This window comes from Diadema setosum, chromosome 2 (assembly GCF_964275005.1).
Source record: "Diadema setosum chromosome 2, eeDiaSeto1, whole genome shotgun sequence".
Lineage (NCBI taxonomy): Eukaryota > Metazoa > Echinodermata > Echinoidea > Diadematoida > Diadematidae > Diadema > Diadema setosum.
In genome coordinates this window covers 15,870,317-15,892,429 of record NC_092686.1, presented here as the reverse complement: position 1 = coordinate 15,892,429, position 22,113 = coordinate 15,870,317, and the positions used below count along the sequence as shown (strand labels likewise).

Here is a 22,113-nt window from a genome sequence, read left to right as displayed (position 1 = left end):
ACTCAAGTTTTAAATTGTTACTAAAATCATGGCATTCTTTCTTTACCAAGAGCACAAGCAGTTACACTGGACATGTCTGGCTATATTAACCCTTCAGCCCTTAAAATACACCTGCCTCTTAACCCGTTGAGGACGAGTCCAGAATCCCGACTTTGGCTAGCGCCTATGGGAAATGTGTGTTGTAACAAAATCAAACCGTCCTCAACGGGTTGAAACTCACTGAACTGCCCGCAGTCGCCCTTTCTGTATGCGTGTGTATGGGCACTGGGATGGAGTGCACACCTATGGAAATATGTGTTGTTCTTTTAATACCTGGTTTATACCATCCCTGTTCATATTTATATCACCCGACTGTGGAAGTTAATATTAACGTAACAAAAGAACAAAAAGAGCAAAAAACAAACAAACAAATAATCAATCTATTTAAACCAATGCAAGAAATTTGAAATCTGCTTCTGTTTAAAGTGACTGGAGAGGTTGATATTGCAAGAAACCTCTGGCTGCCAATAGGTTAAAGGGGAAGGCTAGAAACTGATCAGTGGGAATCTGTGGAAATGCTGGGAGATGATTGTTCCAATCCTTATGGGATTCATTCAAGAGTTCATTGTATATCTATTGTTGTGTGAAAATGATTTGCTTCAGAACGGTCTCATATTCAAGTAATGTGCAGATTAATGCTCCGTCACTGACCAGGGACGCTAACCTGGAAGCATTAAACTGCACATTACTTGAATATGAGACCATTCTGAAGCAAATCATTTTCACACAACAATAGATATGCAATGAACTCTTGAATGAATCCCATAAGGATTGAAACAATCATCTCCCAGCATTTCCACTGATTCCCACTGATCAGTTACTAGCCTTCCCCTTTAAGAGTAAAGAGACATTACACTACATTCTCTCATTTATTACATTGTTAATTCAGATTCTGCATAGCTCTTCATGCCATCTCTGTTTCTCAACTTTTCTAAACTGCCAGGAAATTACTGGCACAGATGCATATTCTGTTTCTATGAATAGCACAATAGCTCACCCCCAACATTTGCTTCCTTGTTCTTTGGTCCACAACTCAATACAATTTATCACATCGTTGTAATAGTGTGTGTCTGCTAGCTACCACACACCTGGTACAAGTCTCTCCTTTTAGAGGTGACTCTTCCAGGAAGAGACAGGTAGTACCCTCAATGTAAACATAGATTCATACTGTAAAAGTGGAAATTTTCGCAGTGTTGAAATTTTCGCGCATTTCGCGCTATCGGAAACTAGTGCAAAAATAAAAGCATGCAAATATTTTTGCTTGCCATATGTTCATGTAGTTGATGTCTTGATACCGCAGAATTAAAAACACGCGAAACTGTTCTTAAAACAACAACAAACTAGAAATGTCGCTATGGCAACTGGTATGCCTCCGCCATAATGCATGATTCTCCTAATAGGTCTATAGTACATGTGGACAATGTGTGATTACATTTTCACAAAATTGGCAAAATATTGAAATGACATGTTTGTCACAAATGTGTTGAATATTCACCTTCCTTGACCTAAGATGTTTAATTGGATGAATAGGAGTGCATGTATTTGGGGATTTAAGAACTTTAACTTGACTTTGATATTTCATAAGTTTATGCATTGAGTAATTTTCAAGGTATGGAGAAAAAGTGCAATTTCTGTATTGAACAGTAAATTGTTATCATTTTCATCTGGCCTTTGACCCTAAGATTTGTAAGAGAATCACTGTCAGTCAAAACATACATAAATATGTACTAAGTTTCAAGATACAATTGTAACTTGAGCCACTTCCGAGATATGGAGAAAGAAGTAAGTTCAGCACAGTCACTTGATCTTTGACCTTTTGACCTTTGACCTTCTTGGCAAAAAAAAAATCCCAGAGAATCTCTATGGGGTTATTCATGCATACACCAAGTTTAAAAAAATGATCCTGCTGGCATTGCATAAATATAAGGGAAATAGTAAAATTTTGAAGTATTGCCCTTGACCTTTGACCCCATGAACCACAAAGTCCCTAGATAACCACTGCCCATCAGTACATGCATATATTCTATATTCCATGAAGAGACCTTGAACAATTTCCAAGATACGGAGAAAAAAGTGAAAATTTAACATTTTTACTTGACATTTTGACCTTTGACCTCATGACCCAAACTTTCACCTGAGAATCTTAATTGGGTAATACATGTATACACTAAGTTTCAAGAAAACATCTTCAGGCACTGCATAGATATGGGGGAAATAGTGAAATTTTAAGCATTTGACCTTGACCTTTTGACCTTTGACCTTGAGCATGTGCACTCAAAAGTTGATAGGCACAACTTCACCCCCTAATACACATACATGCCAAGTTTCATTAGGATACCTCAAAAGGTTTTTTAGTTATGCAGTCCACAAAATTCATCACGGACGGACAGAAGGACGGACAGACGGACGAAAGGACGGACGGACGGACGGACGGACGGATGGACAACCCGAAAACATAATGCTTCTGGCACCACTTCGTGGAGGAGGCATAAAAAACCCCAAAACAGCTGGTGTGCAAAAAGATATTATGTCCTGCCCAAGGAAAAAAAAAAATTCTACGAACGTTGTACCAATCTAGATGATTAATAAATTTGCCCTCTTCGATGGGTTACAGGCTACACAGATGTACCTAATGGAGGACCTTGAAGTCATTCGTGATAAGTTACAAACACATAAATTGATAATGCCATGTATTTTGCAAGTGTCATCCATCACTTTACACTTCCATGCGCTCCATGCTTCCATGCTATTTGCAGTCATTTGAAACACACACATATCAAGGTCCGACTTGTAGACTAGAGCCCAGTTTACGGGAAATAAGTCCAAGTGGGATCCAGCAGTACTGCACCATTTTGTGCTTACTTGGGAGTACAACTCGATGCTCCTATTTATATGTGGAAGGGATTCTTCAGCGCCTCACTTGGGTACCAGTTTGAGACTGAAGACAAGTGAGTTGGGGGTTGTGGCATCGGCGATGACCAGCTCCTGGCCAGTTGATAACCCTAGATCTGTTGAACAGGTAGCAAAAGGTACAGAGGGAAATAGATTGAATGGGCAACCTTTCTACACATCGGACAATTCAATCTCTCTACAAATAAATGGTGCTAATACAAAATGTAATCATTCAAACTGGATAATAGTTTCAAGTACATCAGTGATCACAAGTGCTTTGACCCATCTGATGAATTTAATCCACACCTGTGAACTTGTGCAGAATACCCACCATTCCATGTCTATATCTACTGGTGCATTCTACTTCCTTTGTCATACACATTACCATTACGTCTTTCGATCTTAGTCCATGAGCCACAATGGAATCAATTTTGTCAATTTTTAACAAAATAAAGGAGTAATAAAGCCAATTCCATGAATGCGCAAATACATTATATGACCTGTGTTACGAGAAGAATGAAAACAGAATCATGACTGAAAATGATTAAATCAATCAATCCCAACAGGCCCATTTTGTGATGCATTTGACCCTGCACTTCATAAACAAGGTAAAAGATATACTGTAAAATTTTCACAAATCGGAACAGCCGGCCTTTTACGCAGCATGAAATTTTTGCAAATTTCCACTGGCATTCAATGCACATAGTGTAGACAAGAACTTTTGCATGCAATTTAATTTTGGAAATGTTGGCTGTTGTGAAATTTGCAAAATTATAATGCATGCGGACATTCCTTGTTTTACAGTACTTCTACTCATAAGATTTTCCTAACCAAAACTAACAAAGTACATATATTCCAGTATGGAAAAACTTAGTAAATACATAGTAAGTGCAATGTGATATATGCAAGGGGTGCACTCTTACATAGTAGTTCATGTACCATATCTTTACAATTATGGGTACCCTTTCATATATTGTATAAGCTCTTATTTTCGCATACAGATATTTTTGCGAATCAGGTAACGGACATTTTCGCCAGGTGTTGCTTTCGCGAATTGATGCCACGGCTATTGTAAGTGCTCCATTACACTAGTGCATGGCGACATTTTTGCATGTTTTTAAATTCACGGTTCATCAGTAAAAAATTAAACCCTCGAGAAAATAAAGGCTTATACAGTAGAATGCATCTTACACACCTTCTGGTGGCTAATGTGCAAAAGCGTTGGCTCCATATACTTCATACAATTACCACCCTCTCATTCCTTGACTTGGGTACAAGTCTTAGTTTTCACTAATTCCACATCAGGTGAAGACATGCCTTGGTGTTAAACCACTGGCAACTGTATGGATTATCTTTGGATTACATATTCCTACATTACCTGTGAGTCTCTTGGGTAAATTCTCCTTGGTTTTCTTCCTGATAGCCTCCACACTCTGCATGTACAAAGTTTTATTCCTGCCATTCATTGTGGTCGTAATACTTGGTGCCTTCATTTGTCTGCATAAGGGATGAAATAGTATGACAAACATAACATTTACAGCATGAAAAATATCTTCACTACAAGATCAGTGTCAAAATGAATCAGACATTGGTAATAGAGTATATTTTGTTTAGGTGTTGATAGAGGGAGCTGGTGATATGGAGACAAATATTTTGGAATAATAATTTAAATACGATTTGAATAGTATGTGACAGGAATGTATGGTTAGGGTGTGGGTGTGAAGTGAGTGAGCAGCGAGAGTGAACAGTTGCATTTGAGGCTTGCTGGCGAGAAGGTGCGCAGACGGGTTTACAAGCAAAGAACAGGGCCTGAGCATTATTGCATTTAATTCAGCTGCGTCGCTTGGTGCATTCCCCGTAGACACCGCTGGCCGTCACTCAAAAAGGAAAAGGGACCGAGAAGCTGTAAGTTTTGCAGAATTTGGTATCATTACTCAATTTAGCACCCGGTAGGAAAGAAGTTTTTTTTTTTTTTTTGAATCGATTAGAATAGTAGTAAGGAAATGTTAATGTTAAAGAGTATAAAGCAAATACACCACGTGAGGTTTTTGAAATATAGCTTGAAATGATGCTTGTTTTTGTGTACGTAATGAGCTAAAATATTTAAGCCAGAGAGAGAACTGGTCTGGTAGTTAGAGGGTTAGGTTGTATTACGCCAAAAGTGAGATTGTTTGAGTAAAGGAAATAGCAATTAGATTCTAATCCTAAACGATGAGTTTTGTTGCTGGTGTAATTGCTATGATATTCTTTTCCAATAATTGTAATAATTATGACATTAGTAATATTATTGATATGTGTATCAACACAGATCCACGTTGAGGGCGATATGTATGAAGATCGATAAAGTCTAGCTGTGGATCGATTCAGAAATTAATGTTAAGAGAAAGTATGTTTTCCGTGGAATTCGGATGTGAATGTTAGAACCACAAGAGATACAGTGTAAGGAGCATATATGTAAAGTTAGTAAAAGAAGGTAGAAAAGAGTGAGCTTTTACGGGAGAGATTTGCATTGTTTGTAGATCAATTCTATCGCTGAATTTTGATAACTGTCCCATTAATTAGGTGATTTTTTTTTTAATTGGCCGCAGGTTTCGCAAAGTGTAAGCATTGCTATGCTTATGTATTTCATTGTATGGCAATTTATTGCAACAGAACCGAAATGTGACACAATTTTTTGTAGTCTTTCGCAAAGAGAGGTTAAAATGAACATGAAAGGAGAAAGTTGATGTGATAATAAGCTGAGAATGTTCAGATATATTTGTACCTTAACACATCACTGCAATGGTGAGCACAAATGTCGAATTATAGAAGTTGAGGATTAATAGTTGGGTAGAAATGGATTTTGGTCAGGGATTTGTGGTTATATTTGTAGCCGTCCGTATCCAGGCACTGAGTATCCGGACTTGTCCGAGGACGTATCCGGAGTCGGATACCGCCCAGCCTTTGAGTCTGCGAGTAATCCCACGCCCAGCTGTGGACAGAACCCGGCAGACACACGCGAACCGGACAATACCCACGCCAATCGACCGTGTGTATCCGGCCACGCCGTGCTGCCACACCCGTATACACTTCACCCCGCGACGGACTGCAGGAACAGGCGTCAGCCACCTCGCGTGAACCGCGTATCCGACGCCAGGATCCGGCTTCGCCTGAGCAATACTGTACAGTCATCGCGCGGCTGTCGACAACGGGAAAGTGCCTTGGATATGTATAGGGGCTGTATTCATAGGGGGGTTTCATTCGTAGAACTGCACGAGCTCATATAGGGGCTCATCAGAAATTAGGATATTAGAAAACCGAAAACAATTTGTTTTTACACAGGTATTTTTGTCTTGCCTTTTTCTTCCCGAAAAACATTTTTCTTTCGGTGACTTTGTATTGACATTCGGGAGACAACATCCCACATTGCGCCGACTTTGTTTAAATAAAAGAGTCGGGTGACACAATTGATTTGAAACGATAATTTGCTGTGTTCAGTTTATTATTGCGGTCGTCTTCCGAGAAACCCTTTGACAATCAGCTACCAGCAATGACAGTATTAATTGATGATGTGCCAAATCAAAAATTCCATTTAGGAAAAAAGATTTTGCTAAAACAAACGTTTGTTGTATAAGTATCCTTTGTTAGTGATAGTGCTCTTTTTGCTATTTTAGCTTTGAAAAACAACAAGAACAACAAACAAAGAATTTCCATTTGGAGCAGGAAAAATTGCTTTGCTGTAACACACGATTGTTATTTTAGTGTTCTTTGGAACAAGCACCAGAGTACACAAGGCACAAAGGCCTTTGAAGTTATCAAACAGAGCTGCTGTCATTCAGATGCTGAAGGAGAGAAGACGACAGAGGATATCTTGTGTGGATTCTTTTCCTGGCACATCTGTTGTTGGTCTTGTGTATCACAAGTTGGTCTTTGATCATTTGGTAATTTGGTCATCTTGGCAAATGACCAGTCTACCTCATCTGTCATACTGACAGAACAAGGACAAGAATCTACAGTATATATCAAGACTATTATTTGGTAATAACTTCCACATTCAAATATTTTGTCTTTAGTATAAGACAGAAAATAAAATGAAATAAAAGCTGGAATGAACATATACACAAATAGGTACATAGACAGTCCAGGATTTCACCCTAGATGACTCACAATGTGGTGTTTTCTGTCAGGTGGTCTACCAAAGTTTGAAGTGTGGCATCCTCAGGAAATTCCAGCATCTGTGGGGCTTGGCTACAGGCTAAACAGTCCTCCTGGGGGATGAACAAGTCATGTAATCAACATCATTACACTGCTGTTCTGTTCCTCTCTCTTTCTCTCTATGCATTTATGCCAGAATTGTTTTACAATCTAGTTGGTGGCTTACTCAGTACCGGACAAAACACAATCTGCAATGTCGTAACCCATTTACACTTATGCTACATGATTTATTGTTCAGTAACTCAAATACTCCAATCACTTGTGACAGCCAAGTTCACATTGTAAGCATGTTAATATTGGGGTCAACTTGAAAGTAGTAAAAACTGCTCCAGAGTCTCTAATAGGGATTTGATTATTGCAGTATTTTACAGTTTACTGTTTCACAAGTGTGTATTGTAATTTCTTCCTTGATTCTTAAATTCCTTTGTGCTTGATTTTGTATGATTTAATAGATGACTGATTGCTCCGTGTATTTAGAGAGCTTCGAAAGTGGCAAAGTATCATGTAACGTTTACATAATGACAGATAAGGGACAGTAAAAATATTTGCGCTCATTACTCTCAAACTTTGGTTTAAGTTGATGTACATTCATCATGTGTATACTTATCAAAATGTTTGTTGGTGTAATGTCTTTATTAGCAAAACAAAAGAACATACTTATATCAAACTATAGGTAGTTTCTGGTTGAGTGTAAGACAGGTATGATAATGAACATGGTAAAATCAATACTTAGAAGAGCATCTGACGAGAAGGCAGAGTGTACGACCAGAAGCATTCTACTGCTGGTAAGTAGGTACAGACTGTCAGTTAATGTATCTACCTTCACTTTGGGCAGAGTAGAGAGCCAGAGGTATTTCAAATGTTGGAGGGCTGACACAATTACAGAATGGGTCAGCATACTTTCAAATACAAAAGCCCTAACCTAAAGAGTGTTCAGTGACTGCATCCCAGCCACAACGTTGCCATGACAACGGATATCCTTTCATAGATGTAGATGTTGAATCATCCCTTCCCTTACATGTAGATTATATATATATATACATCTATATCTTTCTCTGCATCTGCATCTTACCTTCCTCTCAGCCTCATATGTGTAAGTGTATAAGCCATCTGTGTCATTGAATACCATGTAGTTCTTCAAAGGAAAACAGCAGCTGAAATAAGAACAAACATACAAATCATACAATTTCAAACCCAACTGAATATTCATAGTTATCTCATATAAGTATTTCATCATCAGAGAGTTTAGATACATAATGGACTCCTACAACCCATAGCATGCTCCAGAAGAACTACAGTGTAAAGGCTGAACAGAATTCTTGAATCTACCTTCATCATCTATCACCTAAAACTGTATGGCTGAATGTGCCCGTCACCTTCTACATGACATAATATTATCATCAGTTTGATATTAGTCCCTCTAAACTTTTCCCTTCCTGTCTCTATTGAACACATATCAATCATTTCATAATATGTCACATCATCTAACTCCATAACTGCAAAGAAGTTACTTGTAAAGAATATGGCAGAAATGGCACATTTTTAGCTAAAGTTAATGGGCATTTGGGAGACCAACGTGACATTTAGTTATCGTAAATTTTGACAATATCCATTACTTAAAAAAAAAAGACTGACTGCTTTATGAAGATTCCATAGTAACCACACCAATTGCATACCTTGTGGCAATCTTGAAGGCCTCTGTGACACATTGGGCTGCAATGACTGCATTGGTAGAGGCTACAGCTGGGATTATTCTCTTCACCACTCCTGAAAATATATCGATAAATGAAATGAGAATAGACAAAAATAAGCCTGTCACTCCTATTTCTTTGAATAATGTTAATATCACTTTGGACAAACCCTTTCTCTTTTATACCCATGCATCTTTGTGGGTAAATAAAAGGACTCAAGTTTGCATTTTGCCCTGCACTCCATTTTCTTTAGATAGTTTGTTTTATGTATGATTTGTTTTTTTGTATTGATAATGAATGGTTGAAGAATATCTTTTATGCATGCATGCATGCATGTATGTATGTATGAATGTATGTATGAAAGTTTGTATGCATGTGTGTGTGTATGTATGTATGTATATGTAGTGTGTAAATACATTTTTGTACGCATGTACTGACATGTATGAATGTACACAATATACGGATGTATGTAGGTAGGTAAGTAGGTAGGTATGAGGTATGTTTGTTAATACCGGGATAAATTTTTCTTATACGTGTGCAAAAACACATGCACATAAAGACAGTGTGCAATATATACATGAATGGATTAAACATAAACTCTCAAGCATTCATATACAATACTTCTAGTATTTGCCTTCATTCAGTTTGCATGAGTGCATAATACATTGACTGAATTTAAACACTTCCAGTTTTTCATTCACTGCAGAAGTGAGCGGGAGGGGGAAAAGAAAAGGAGTTATTGGTGGATTGATGGCAATTTAGTGGATAAATGGCCACTTGTTGCACAAAGGGGCACAAAGCAAACATCACACCACCTGCCAATGATGACTTTGCTGCCTCGCATGCATGAATACGGCTATTATTCTGACTGCCCCACAGTGAGAACAGCTCAATTCAGTTATTCTCTCATTGATGGCAGGAACGCTAGAGTAATGGTTCCAATTCTCTCCCCCTGCCTAATCCTTTTACAGCGAGATGAAAGAAAATGTATGATTGTTCCTCACTTTTCTCTCTTTCTGCCGTCTCTGTCACACACACACACACACACACACACACATATATTTATCCTTAGGTTTCTGTCTGTGTGTCTGTCTGTCTGTCCATTGATCTCTCGCCCTCTCTATTTCTATATCTATGTCTCTCTGTTGTGCTCATGCTCACACACACAAACACACATCTATCTATGGGTCTCTGTCTGTCTGTGTTGTTGTGTCCATCTATCCCTCCCTCTAACACACACACACACACACACACACACACATCTATCTTTATGTCTGTCTGTCCACCTCTTTCTCTCTCTCTGTCTGTCGCTTGATCTCTCACTCTTTCTTTTCCTGTCTGTCTGTCTCACATGCACATAATTCTCCCTTTCTGTTTCTGTCTGTCTATCTATCTGTCTGCCTGTCTCTGTCACTTATCCCCCTTGCCCTTTCTGTTAGTCTGTCTGTCTGTCTATATCTCTCTCTCACTTCATTATTTCTGTTTGTTTGTTCATTTATATATTCATTTCCATGTTTCTCTCTCACACTTCCTCCCTGTTATCTATGCACATTTTTTTTCCCTTGATATTTTATTGATTTCATTCAAATCATTCATAAATCAACCCATTCTGGGTGTAACATGAACATAAACGGTACAAATGCAATTCAAAACACAAACAAATCCATTTGTCAACTTATACTGCAAATCATCTCTCTTCAACATAAACAACTCGATTATAAATCAACCCACTGACAATTTCTTCACAAGAAAGTATTGACATGTACCAAACCGACATCCTTTGCATATACTGAATTGTGTAACTCACACTCACAAGGGCATATGCATAAAAAGCAACCCAAAAATTAAAAAAAAAATGTTATACAAATATAGAATGAAATCATTCATAAAAAAACCCCAACTAACCCTTCCCCTACCAACCAAAACAAATCTACATCTACCCTAAATATTAAATTCTACCAATAACTTTCATACAATTATAACTATCCCTCTTCAAATCAAATCCCCATCCCCCAACCCCCGATTCACCAAAACCTAAACCACACCCACACCCACAACCACCAACCCACATACACACACACATACACCCCCACACACACACACTCACCCGAAACGATACCACCTTCCTTCCTGATGAAACGACTTCCAAAATGTTGATACGTAAAACATAATGGACCGTATATGCATAAAAGCAGCATCCGCCCGCACGCAAGCACCGCTCCAAATTCAAATACAAATCCGTCAAACAAAACACATCAAACTCCTAGCTGCTATAAATAAAATCATATAACCTTTATGCCAACAAAAACTTACCCCTCCCCGCGCGCGGCCATACAGACACACCGACACAGACACAGACACAGACACACACACTGTAACTAGACACTTGTACTACCAGTAGTCTTAAATCAACTTCTGCTGCCTTATGATTTCACTACTCTCAAAGGACAATGATATGAATGGTGATGTGCAGGTGAACAGTCCACAACATGATGATGCCTCAAAACAGGCTAGGTGACATAATTATATTTTCATGTGGAGATATATATTTTCATGTTGTTTGCCAGTATGTTGCTGCCAATTACATCAGAGAATGCTATAGTTCCTAGGAAGTAGATGGCAGAGGAAAAAAGGAGGAAACAATAGCAAAACAGTTTGAGTTTGCCATATGAAAAAGATTCACCTCCTACCATATGTGTACATTTTATTGAACTTTAAATCAATGAGTTATTGTTCTCTGTCAATTTTCTTCGGTGAAATCATCATAAAATAAATCTGATGGCTCTCAAGGCACCCAAATATTTTCTTTTACTTTTATTATATACTTTGGTAATTGCCTGGAAGGTTTTGCTTGAATCAAAAAACAAAATTGGCACGTGCTTTAAAAGATTTGTGTGGATAGTACATAAGAGATATGTCTCCATATCACACATTGTGGTTGCTATGGAAACATCATCTGCGGAAAAAGATTGTGACTGACCTTGTGTTAACCTGTAGGTTACCCCTGAAATGTTGAATTGATCCGCCCTCTCCTGAGCTTTCTCAAAGATCCACTGAATGTGGGAGGGGTCATCACCATCAATACCAACACCAGCTAGATGGAGCAAGAAAGAGAGAAAGGAAAAGATAATGTTGACTCATCAAGGGAACAATAAAACGACAGACAAAGTCTACAAACATCAAAGGAAAGTCAGATGTAAGGTGAGTTAACTTAAAAATGAAACAATTGTGAGAAATTAAAAAATAAATTTCCATAGACACTTCACAGCCGATGGACATTTGAAACATGGGAAGTTGTTTTCGACTATGTCCAGGGCACAATTTCATAACAAGAGACCCGCGGGTCTAGCGCTCACCTGAGTATCGCAAGTTCACCTTTCACGCAGTCACTAATCTAAATTATTCACAGCTCTACTAAAATTTGACCAGGCTTCTCAAGTAGAAGATGAAAATGTACAATAAGGGCCGAAATTTTTAAAGATTCCTTCATTTGGGGGGATTGGGGGCCCCCTGGGGCCCTCTGGGTGGGGCATGGTGCCCATTTTGATAAATTGAGATCCTGACCCCCTAGGGATGCTACCTGCCAAGTTTGACGAAAATCCATCATGAGGTTTTCAGGAAGAAGATGAAAATGTACAATTCAGGCCCCCATTTGGACCTTCCCAACCCCCCCCCCCCCCCCCCCCCCCCCCCGCCCCCAAGAGGGGCACCCCTGGATTTGCTATGAACAAACTTGAAACTACAGTCATTAATGTACTCACTCATAGTATTATCTTAGCTCTATAACTTCTGATTCTAGAGAAGATTTTTAAAGATTCCTTCATTTTGGGGGGTTTGGCCCCGCTGGGGCCCCTGGGTGGGGCATGTGCCCATTTTAACAAATTGAGATCCTAACCCCCTAGGGATACTACCTGCCAAGTTTGGTGAAAATTGGTCACGGGGTTCTCAAGAAGAAGATGAAAATGTATAATTTAGGCCCCATTAGGACCCCTCCCCACCCCCCTCCCCTGGGTCCCAAGGGGGGCACCCCTGATTCTGCCATGAACAAACTTGAAACTACAGTCATCAATGTACTAACTCATAGTATTAACTTAGCTCTATCACTTCTGGTTCTAGAGAAGAAGATTTTTACAGATTCCTTAATTTTGGGGGGTTTGGGCCCCCCCTGGGGGCCCCCTGGGTGGGGCATGGTGCCCATTTTAACAAATTGAGTTCCTAACCCCCTAGGGATGCTACCTGCCAAGTTTGATGAAAATCGGTCTTGGGGTTTTCAAGAAGAAGATAAAAATGTAAAAGTTTACGCACGACGGACGACGCACGACGGACGACGGACGACGGACGACGCACGACGGACGCCGGACGAAGGGCGATCGCAATAGCTCACTTGAGCCTTTGGCTCAGGTGAGCTAAAAAGTTGATATGATAGCAACTCTTGCTGGAATGGCAATTGCCATGGCAATGACAAGAATCCAGCTTCCTGACTGGCTCTTGCTCTGGGTAGTTGCCATTCCAGCAAGAGTTGCTATCCTAACATCTTCTATGAAATGGGGCCAGATATCTGTTTGTTCCATCTTGTACACAAAGAAATAAGCTTATGGAGAAAAGGGTGTATGTTGACATCTCTGGATTACTCAATATGCAATGCTGACCCAGTTGTTGCATAGTTTTGCAAACTACAACCAAACAGCTTCCAGTCACGCCATGATAATTGACCTGGGAGTCTGTGGATATGATCTGTGTCTCTCTCGGTTCCACAACATTTGCTCCTGCGACAATAGTCCCCATGAAATATCTGCACGCTAAGCCAAACATAAATCATACCCTCACACATAACCCTGACCCTAATTCTAATCATCGCATGAAACTAAACCTAAAACCCTATCGCAACCCTAACCCTAACCCTAAATCGTTGAAGAAAAGACCGGAGCAACTGTCCGAGGAGCGAATGTCCTGTCACCATCTCTCTCACCTCCAAAGGGCTCCTCCTGGGGCCATAGCAGCACCTTGGCGTACTCGATGCAGTGCTCTGGGAGACGGGGTGTGTGGGCGATGGTGCACATGGGGAAATTGACCTGACGATGAATGGAAAGAGTTATTACTGGAAATTTTACTTCTGGTATGATACCACAATTAGGATTTGCACGATTACAATGCATCATCATCGAGAAAAGCCATTTATCATCATTTTTGCATTTGTCATATGAATTAAACTCTGGCATCTTGATGAAAAACACAGTGCCACATACCTCTCTTTTACCAATGAACGTTTCAGTACATGATGTTCTCATGTGCACGCATGAATTCAAATTCTTGCATTTGGCACAATATGCGAAGTTCATACAATGCTTTTGCTCATTACTGCTACTTTCCTGGAGTGAATTGCAAAGGGGTCATTATCATTCATTTGCTTTCTGGCGTGTACTGTATGGATATATCATGCTGCTTGGTTTGCTGCTCATCGAGGTCCACTTTTATTTTGTTGCTACTGCTACAACTAATACACAGACTGATCGGAGATCTAGTAAGCTATGCCAGGCCAAGTATCTCTGTCCATCAAGAGTGTTTGCATGTTGGCTATTTCATGCCCAATATGTCGTGCAAAGCAATTAATATAGTTCACAGTCTTCTTCCTCTGTATGGGCAGTGTAGTTTCAAGGAAATTACATCAGATATGATTTGTTCCCTGGCACAGAAATGGTGACCAGCAAATTGTGTTCTGTGACTAGCTACAATATAAGAAATGGGTGGAATATGCTATGTTTTTGTTGACAAATGAAAATAAATTTGAATTGAAATGAACTGAATTGAATTGAATTGATTTGAATATCTCCATAGATCTCCTCTTTCATTCTGTGTTCGCTCCAACTGATATTCTGCACTCTCATTAGAAGCCGGGTTGGATGTTCCATCCAGCAAGTCCTGCAGGGTCTTTTTCATGGTCCATGTCTCAGTTCCACATAAGAGTACACTTTCAACACAAGCTCTAAAAAAGGCAAGTTTGTAATATTTGAAATGTTTGACTGCCAGATGAGATGCAGTCTGTTACATGCATTCCCAGCTATTGCTTTGCAAGTTGTGAAGTCCTTTCTTTCATTCATTCATTCATTCATTCATTCATTCATTCATTCATTCATTCATTCATTCATTCATTCATTCATTCACTCACTCACTCACTCACTCACTCACTCATTCATTCATTCATTCATTCATTCATTCATTCATTCATTCATTCATTCATTCATTCATTCATTAACTAATTCATTCATTCATTCATTCAATCATTTCCATAACAAAACATAACATTTACAAAAATCAAAACACAATTGCCTTAGTACAAGTCCTTCAGGGAGTCAGCCACATAAAGCCTACATATCAAAAATCATTGATCTCATTTAGCTGGGAGCCATCATTGGAGAGGATTGGTAGATTTGGCTGCAGTGACCCATGAACCTACCTGTGGAGGGTAGAGGTCCAGCGTGCATTCAATGCAAGGTGTGGTCCCCGGTATAATGACCCTGGCGTTTCCCTTGAACCCCTCCGTGCCCCCATCAATCATCGGCTTCACTGTGTTGGGATCCATGTTCCCGTCTTCGTCGTAACTTATCATGCTTAGCTGGGGGGGGGGGGGGTGGGAAACAGACCGCAATGATCAGATAAAGACCATCAGATATATTTAGGGTCCTAGGTGTGCACAGATTTAGACATCGAGACTATGAAACTTGAAATAAGATTGGGGAAAAAGAACACAAATTGATTGACTGGCAGGTATAATATTATACGAGATGACTGTGTGCAACATATCCTACAATTTTACAATTACTCATGCTTCATGAATCTGACATCTATCTGACAGGAATGCACTGATTCAAGCCAGCATAAATATTTGTAATATGATGCCAACTGACAACTCTTTGGGTATCTCATATGAAATTGAATTACAGTAATGGTCATCTCAAAATCACATATCAATACAACTGAAATTCACTGGAGCCAGACAGACAGATGGAAAGACAAAGAATGCTTGAGTTGCAATGCATTTAAAATCAACAGCTATAGTGAGCTTTTTTTTTAATGACAGGTATGGGCTATTACTGAATGGGTAGGGTATATAAAAGAGGAAATAATTCATTTAAAAAAAGAAGAAGAAAAAAGCATGTTGTCCTAAAAAAAACTAACAAAGGATTGACTTAAAACAAAGAATTAAAGGGTGTGTACAGTTCTGGTCGAGGTGAGGATTTAGCTTTTAATATTTTGCGAGGTATTCAGAAACCACTCTATGAGATGTCAAAGAGCATGCAATTCTAAAGGGTATCAAAAGTTTATTTGATGAAAATTGGTTTTGAAATGGCCGAGATATCCAAAAACAAGGTGAAACAAAGAGATCCTAAAGTTGTGGCCTGTCGCCTTTTATTATTATCACTTTTTTGGATATCTCAGCCATTTCAAAACCGATTTTCATCAAATAAACGTCGAATCCTTCTTAGAATTACATGCTCTTTCATATTTCATAAGAAGTTTCTCATTATCTCACTTAGAAATGTTCAAAACATGAATCCCTTACCTCAACCAGTACTGTACAGTCCCTTTAAGGTCCCACACTACACTTTCTATCCACACTGCACTATCTGGCTATATTATACTTTCTACTCACACTGTAGTACACTATCCACATTGTGATATCTACACGCACTGTACTATCTACTTCTATTCATTCTCTGACATTAACTCAGGCCTTAATTTTAGGTTCTTTACTTAAAGGACAATTTCAGATGTCTCGCACAGCTCTATCATTGTCAAATGACCAAGATGGACACTCGTGACCCTTCTATAGGGTAGCATTAATCTCGAGTGATTTAGTGACACTATAAGGACTGCAATCATCTTACTATTTATCAGTCATCAATTTACATTTCCAGTGAGCGGTTGCCATCTCAATGCCTTCATTCCACAGAAACTTCAATGTGGAGCATTTTTTCCACCATAAAGAAGCAATTTTATGGTGGTTTAATTATAGAAGAAATCATATACAACGTAAGGCAGACTTTTTCTTTTTTTCAGGCATAATCAAACTTACCAGCATGCCATTCATCCAGCGCCTTGCTACAATAGAATCCAAACCACAAATGATGAGATGAAATTCTGCAATGAGAGAGAGAAAAAAAAGCATTTGTGAGTTTGTTTGAATGACAAGAGAGAGATGAAATACAGATAGGTTGCTGAAGCACAGTAAGAGATACTAGTAGGCTCTTGTTAAATGTCTACTTGTTATCAATAACTCTTAGCACTCTAGCATTCTTTATAAAATTATCTTCTTTTTTTTTTAATGAAAATTCAGCAAAGAAAATGCGGTTCCATCAGGACTTGAACCCAATACCTCAGGATTGCTAGACCAGGGCTCTACCTTTTGAGCTAGGGAAGGCTCCAATGTGGTGTTTGTCCCCCAAACCCCTTAATTCTCAATGCTTGTAGGGTCAGAATCTTATGTAAACCCGACATAAGCCCAAAGGATATAAATCAACTTGGGATATGGGGATAAATGCTACGGATCACAGAAGTTTCCATTTAATAACTGTTAACTTTAAATTTCACCTGATTTGGCTTTTTGCTTTGTTCTTATTCATCTGTTTGAAACAAAGAATCACATGAATAAGGTAGAGGGAGTATAAAACCGCGACTTCATGCTGAAGTTGACTTTATGACGGCACACAGGGTTGTAGCACTTTCATTCAAAGCAGACAAAGAAAATAAAAAGAAACAGTGATATTGGTCATGATCACATATGCAAATAAGATGCACTGGTGCACTATCTCACTGATGTCTCTTTCATAGGCAAGAAAAAAAGTGCACCACTTCTGGGTTGTTTTTTTTTTTTTCATTTTTTGTTCTTTTTTGGGTGGGGGTGGGGGGTAAAATCAGAGCCTTTATATCAAAGCAGTGTACAGCAGTAGTAACTTAGCAAATGGTGATCTGCATGTGGAGGAGGTCACAGCTGCTACATAATCAAGGAGAAAAGGATTTTCATAATAATTTTTCTTTAAAAAAAAAATCAAAAAGGAAACAGTGAGGCGGTTGCAAAATGATGATATGAACACCAAATCTGATTTGCATGGTGTCATCTGATATTACTGTTTCCTCGAAACATGCAGGGAGGTGAGACAAAAATGCGACTTGACAGATTCTTTAACGCTCTCATTCTATGTCTGATCTTACTTTAAGTACACTGATTCCTTTTGTTTGATTTGACTCTAAATTTATCAAAGTCAATGTGAGCACGGTGTGCCAGTCCATTTTCCAAATCAAAGATTCTGGTTTATTTTGATTTGATCAAGTATACTTACGGCTATAAAATGTTTCATCAAAGTCCTCTATCCTTTTGAAATGACTGATGACAAGACGAGTTAAGGGTGTGTCAGATTTTCAACAAAAATGACCTGTGTATTGATGAAATGTTAGCAGCATTTCTTTTAAATTGCATTGTAATTTCTACGTCATTGCAGACAATAAGTTGGAAAAGTTTTTGGCACAATACACTCTGCTTCTCTACACCAAGAGTGTAAAAGGATACGGAGTGACATTGCATCCAGCGACTCTGTTGTTGATGAAGTCTGCTGCACAGGTGGCCTTAGCTTTCCCCACATCTTTGGTCCTGATGCCAAGTGAAAAGTCAAATGAGAATGATAAGATAATTCCATATTTTTGATGGGAATGCAAACATGCAAATCTCCCTGTAAGCCTATGTTTGTGTACTTATCTTACTGTTACAGTGTCGGCTGCTTGTTATCCACACTGGAGCATTGAGCAACTTACATTTTACAAGATTTATGTCACGAAGCACAACAAGAAATCTTTTTCATATGCTTTTGATGATCCATGTCTGCTAGACAGCGGTTAGAATTGCACAAGAAAAGTTCAGCGGTAAGAAGTAAGTTCAGGTAGATATTCGGCCTTGGTGTGCATTAATATATACCTTGGCTTATATGTTTACTCATATGATAAAATATCTGTACCAGAGGTAATCAAAGAAACTGACTTGACAGTGATTGAAATCAACCTAGCACCAAGACATCAAACTATTTACCTGGTAGTTTTTGTCTCCTATCTTCGCACTATTTTCACAATGACAAAATAAAGAAAAACAGAACAACTCAAGCCTTAGATAAACATACATAATGCATTAAACAACTGTTCCAAAGATGTTTTACCAACTCACCTGAAGAGAAACTGTCGATTAAGATTTGACAAATCTATTGTGTCCATATCAATGACATCAATCTGGCGGAATCCACTGAGGGCCTGCAAAGCATGAGAAAAGCAGAGATCTATGAATTTGATTGGTCCTTTGTGTTTTCCTAGATGAAATAGTCAAGCCTTATGCTTGACGTGTCTTAGACAGTAGAATTCATTTGCAAAACATTCCCCTGCATCGAATTGTGATCTACTCATTTGTTCACTCTATTGGTTAGCTAGTCTAACACTACTTTGAGAGTGAGAAAAAAAACCCCATACATTTGGAGTGTGTTTGTGTGTATGCGCGTGTGTGTGTATGTGTATGTGTTTAGTAATATTGAAAGATTATTGAAAAAACAAAAAAGTAATTGTACATTGGCAAATTAAATATAATACTGCTATCATGCTGTGGTTGTGCAAGATATTGCAATTTAGTCTTCATCAGTTACATTATCAATGAGGTATTATTTTTGGCAGATTTCTCAAGGATGAAAAACATGAGAAACAGAGAATATTTCAGGATGAGAGTGAGCCTGTTTGTGTTTGTACTTTTGAACTCATTCACTCACCAGATCTTTGAGGATTTCACAGCCAAGTCCTCCAGCTCCTATTACCAGTACTCTCAGATGTTCCAGCATGATGCCAAGAAGCTGCAAAGAGCATGGAGGAAAGATGATGTGGAGATCAGATAATAAATCAAGTATCAAATTAGATACCATGGTAGCAATGCCCTTTACAATGAATGCATGATGATTAATGGTACTGTGCTATATATTTCTTCTCTGCAGATGCATTGTGTCTGTCATTATTTTATGAAAATAAAACTAATAAGATATCATTCACAGACCATGCTCAGCATTCAGGCAGGTAGTCTTGTCTACCTACTTCCATACCCTTGTGACATTGTAGTCCTTTTTTTTTTAAGATTATAAATTGTTTTGATGCAAACTAGAACAGTGATGTATTTTGTATCCTATGAATATGACACTGAAAACTGAATAATCTATATGAAGTGCAGAAATTCCAACAATATTTTCTGTAAAGACTAACAGACTCTCCTCTTCTTGATTTGACAAAGGTGAGATGTACGACCTAAGCTAATAACGTCTAATGATGCAGTGATGTTTCTTTTTAAGGTATGGGACATAGATCTCTAGAATTTTAAATCTGTAAAAACTGTGTAGTGTTTAAGAAAGAAAGGGATTTTCTTGTTTGAAATAAGCACAATTTTACATACGGGTATAAGTATTCACTGTCATCTCATCTTTAATCAGCCGGTCAAAGGACAGATAACAATGGCTTTCTGTTGGATATATTAGTTGCCAGAAATCATCCCTGTATTCCATTTCTAATTCCCTTTCTGATCAATTGCCTGAAAGGAGTATCTACCAGCTCACTGACATTTGATAAGTGCCTGAAGGTAGCCCATCTCACCTCTGGGCTAGGTTCAAACTCTGGAGTAGCAAATGGACCTGATCGTTCAAGAAGTTTCTTGATGTGGTCCCAACGTCCTGGCCACTCCGCTGCATCATTATCATCTACTGTCATTCTGTAAAAACAAGTAAACATAATATATTAGCCAATATAGTTACTGGGGCCCATTTATTACCTGTACTTTAATGTTTGGGCCAATTTCTTTATAAAAACACAGGAAGAGGACAGAAATATATTGCTCCCTGTGACATACATGATGACATTCAGACTCAGTTATTTCATAGTTTGACAGTTATGTTGAACATTAGTTATTACAGCTGTGAGTGTGCAATACATTGTTCAGGAGGTTGATGGGTACTTGAGAATGACTTGCTATTGTGAGCTTCTAAAACTTCCTTGATATTCAATATACCACCTAACATACTCTAGAATATCAGCTCTGGCTGATGTATTAGTACATTCACATTCATTCAGAATAAGAATCAGATCCAGAATCTATGCCTAGGTCTCTTCTTCTTCTGTTTATTCTGCCTCCTTGAATCTTCTATCCTGAAGATTCTTGCAGACCTTGTAAATTGATTGATTAGATGGTTGATTAATGAAAGGTAAAACATGGCAAGGATCTAACATTACAATATCAACAATAAAAAAAGATTTACATTTTGGTTTGGTTACTAGATCTACTACTCTATCTAGAATCTAAATCTAGTTTTTAAAGAGACGTTTCACATATTTGGGGTAAAACACAATAATCAAACATATTGGTTGAACATAGAAAAAGAACTTTCGCAAGCCAATGTGGGCTGCCATTTTTTTCTGGAAGTGGATGTTACGATTGAGAAAATACAAAAACATGAAAAAGACAACAGTATTACACCACCACAACTGCAATCACTGTTCGTGCTCAGTGCATGTGCGCCGGTCCTTTTCACGTGCTTTCGCAATGCATGGGACCTGGCGCTTACGCAAAGTTCGCGAGCCAAATGAAGGCATTCAGCAGAAGATCTTGGAGCACGCACGTATCGCACAGGGATTGCACATCAGGCCGCGAACTGGACTACCACGTTCACGAACCGGCGGACGCTGTACCACTACCGGATCGCGGCTGTGATCTTTTTTTACTATCGCGATGGACATTGGTCTTGCGATGGTGACATAATGTGAATTGTTAAGTGGTCAACCTCTATGATATAACCTGGGTTAAAGCAATTTGCAAGTTTGCATTTCAGAGTGGAAAAACCCTTATGCGGCCGCAAACCGGGACATTTACTCTACTCACTCAGTTCTTGAGAGAAGCCCATATACAATTGTACGTGCACTCACACACCAACATACATGACAACAGATGGGACTGTTAAATAATGGCTAGATCTAGATCCTACTTCACATCAATGCAATGCAGGGATAATATAAGTTATATTATCAACTCACGGTTCTTCCGCCATATTTCTTAAACTTTCTTCTAAAGGCCTCCAGTCACTGATTTTGCTAGCTCAGCTTTTTCTGTCACTTAAGTTGTTTCTACGGAACTATTCGCTATCTGCAACTTCATCGACTGTGTGCCAGTGGGTCAGAGAAGGAAAATAGGAAACAAAACTGTATGGTATCAAACACAGATGGCGCTTTTCGTAATTCG

General features: G+C 38.7%; 1 protein-coding gene across 1 annotated transcript; it reads right to left on the bottom strand.

Moving 5' to 3' along the window:
• Positions 1 to 1,844: 1,844 nt before the first annotated feature.
• Positions 1,845 to 22,045, bottom strand: LOC140240224 (NEDD8-activating enzyme E1 catalytic subunit-like). Its single transcript, XM_072320020.1, has 15 exons — positions 21,909 to 22,045; positions 20,478 to 20,592; positions 19,613 to 19,693; positions 19,027 to 19,109; positions 18,382 to 18,462; positions 18,155 to 18,198; positions 16,891 to 16,955; positions 15,271 to 15,429; positions 13,786 to 13,888; positions 11,797 to 11,910; positions 8,802 to 8,892; positions 8,198 to 8,279; positions 7,078 to 7,178; positions 4,310 to 4,428; positions 1,845 to 3,047 (listed from the first exon to the last, which is right to left on the bottom strand). Exons 1-15 carry the CDS (start codon positions 21,920 to 21,922, stop codon positions 2,956 to 2,958), a joined length of 1,344 nt encoding a protein of 447 aa, XP_072176121.1. The 5' UTR covers positions 21,923 to 22,045; the 3' UTR covers positions 1,845 to 2,955.
• Between the last annotated feature and the right edge of the window lie 68 nt (positions 22,046 to 22,113).